The sequence below is a fragment of the Perkinsus marinus genome, assembly GCF_000006405.1.
Source record: "Perkinsus marinus ATCC 50983 genomic scaffold scf_1104296942710, whole genome shotgun sequence".
NCBI classification, from domain to species: domain Eukaryota; phylum Perkinsozoa; order Perkinsida; family Perkinsidae; genus Perkinsus; species Perkinsus marinus.
In genome coordinates this window covers 140753-142885 of record NW_003212056.1, presented here as the reverse complement: position 1 = coordinate 142885, position 2133 = coordinate 140753, and the positions used below count along the sequence as shown (strand labels likewise).

The following is a 2133-nucleotide window of genomic DNA, read 5'->3' as shown; positions in this document are numbered from 1 at the left end:
TCTGAAGTCAAACCGAAGATGTTGGTGCCATGAGGACTCCTCCTCCACTCAGCACACTAGATTAACCACTCCTCACTTCATCTGCCACTTCCTGCCGTTCCTCCTGTGTTAGTGGTTGGGATGGTACAGAGTCCAGTAATGGTGGATGAGGGGAGTCGTAGGAAGATGGTGTAGTATAACTAGGCTGTTGGCTAGTCGTTGAATCTAGGTATTACTACCCTATTCGACAACAGTTGAGACCAGTAAATGGCTACTACCCAAAGCATCACCCACAGAGGCTGCAAATAACTCTGATTTCTCTACAAGAGCGTCCAACCTGGATATACTTCATAATCACCCAGAGCACTGTGAATGATTACTTCTTAAGATTCCTTTCACGCCTTCTAGCTGCTTTATCTCTCTCATACAGATGCTCAGCCACCTTACTGGATGCCTTCCAGAACTTCTCAACCTCCCTAATAGATCGATGCCGCCTATACATATCATCGTCTTACACAGATACTCGTTTGGCGACATCTTTTGTATCATCCCCCCTTTGCCTACCACTCGCCATCAATACTTTAACAACTGCATCACTGAGCTGTCAGTGTTAACTACCTCATCCTACTAACTACTAATAACACCACTCTAAGTTGGTTCCAGTGGAAATGATATCCGCCCACCACGCAGTAAGGTTCATCGATAACAGCAACTTGGCAATAGGAGTTTATACTCTTTTACTTCTTGCTGACCTTGGCCTTCTTGTCGGACTTCTGAGCAGCCTTACGGGCCTTCTCAGCGAGAGCAGCAGTGACGAGCTTCTGCTCCTCGAGGAGGAAGGCACGGATGATACGCTGCCTCACGCACTTGCCACAGATGGAGCCACCATAGGCACGAGAGACGTGACGTTCACGCTGCTTCAGCTGAGAGTACTTGAAGGGTCTGAGGCACTTAACCTAAAGGAACAACAGTTGATGTCTAGCCTAGCATGGAAAAGTGCGAGTGATGAATGACACCACGTAAACGCTTATACCGCATCCCTCATTACACCATTGATCTTGCCCTTGCAGTCTCCACAACGGGGACCAGTAGCGGTCTTGGTAATCTTATGATAGACCAAGTTTCCACCAGGAGTCTTGACAAGCTTCTGCTTGTTAGACTTGGTGTTGAAGTTAACCTTGCGGCGGTATGTAAGGCGTTGAACCATCTAACAGTAACAACAACATAGACACCATGACCACCGATACCTCTCATCACCACCCCACTAACACCGTAACGACTCGAGGTATACGAGCCAAGCGCAACAGATCTATGCACTAGGCATCTCGTAACTACCATACTGCTACTATCCATACCCTCAGTATTACCTTCGGTGTGGGACGTTTCCACCTAAATCGTCTTGAGGCCAGTCGACCGTGCGAATCGATCGATTCGCCAAAAGAGCTACTATGGTTAAGGAAATGCAAGATTTACAAGTATTGAGTTACTCTCCACCTCCGACGAATACCTTACCATGAGCTGCTTGGACAGGAGGTCCCGGAGTCTACGAGACATACGGGGCGATTGGCTCAGCTTCGAGGAGGTAAGGTCTCGGAACAATCGATATGGTAACAAATGACCTACCGTCTAACAGGCCTATCCGCACCCTGATACTGATTTATCAACAACTATTAAAGCCCTATTTCCTGACTATTCTTCTGCGATTATCCATAGGTGAGACCATAGTGATCACCTTGTGTGTTGTAATTACATGTATAGTGTGTATGGATGAGCTCTTGTATATCGAATATAAAGTGACGGGCAGGTACATACACAGTCGCACAGTTGAGCAGAGGGCTCAGCTGAGGGTAGACCTAAAGCCCATCATGGATGGGGATAGAGGTCGGTCTAGTTACCTATACCATTAACGTCGTCACTCTTCCTTAATAGATCGGTCATCTATGGTTGCTAAGGGAACAGCGACTTGCCTCAGCAGCTCCTCTACCATCCCATCCACCATTGGCATCCTTAAACGATCCCTTAGTGAGTTGGGCATACAAGGGGATCATATCACATCGAATACCTACTCCCTTGCCTACAAGAAGCTTATGGATCGGGCTAGGTTTGGCGGGACAGAGTAGGCACATACTAACGTTACTCTCGGGTATCATCAAT

The 2133-nt window shown here is 47.4% G+C and overlaps 2 protein-coding genes across 2 annotated transcripts; one reads left to right on the top strand and one right to left on the bottom strand.

Moving 5' to 3' along the window:
• Window positions 1-716: 716 nt before the first annotated feature.
• On the bottom strand, window positions 717-1186 carry Pmar_PMAR020785 (60S ribosomal protein L34, putative; the record flags this gene model as incomplete). Its single annotated transcript, XM_002781353.1, has 2 exons — window positions 717-935; window positions 1028-1186. 2 exons carry the CDS (start codon window positions 1184-1186, stop codon window positions 717-719), a joined length of 378 nt encoding a protein of 125 aa, XP_002781399.1.
• Window positions 1187-1919: 733 nt separating this feature from the next.
• Pmar_PMAR020784 (hypothetical protein) lies at window positions 1920-2099 on the top strand (the record flags this gene model as incomplete). Its single annotated transcript, XM_002781352.1, has 1 exon — window positions 1920-2099. The coding sequence occupies one exon, from the start codon at window positions 1920-1922 to the stop codon at window positions 2097-2099; it is 180 nt and encodes a 59-aa protein (XP_002781398.1).
• Window positions 2100-2133: the final 34 nt, after the last annotated feature.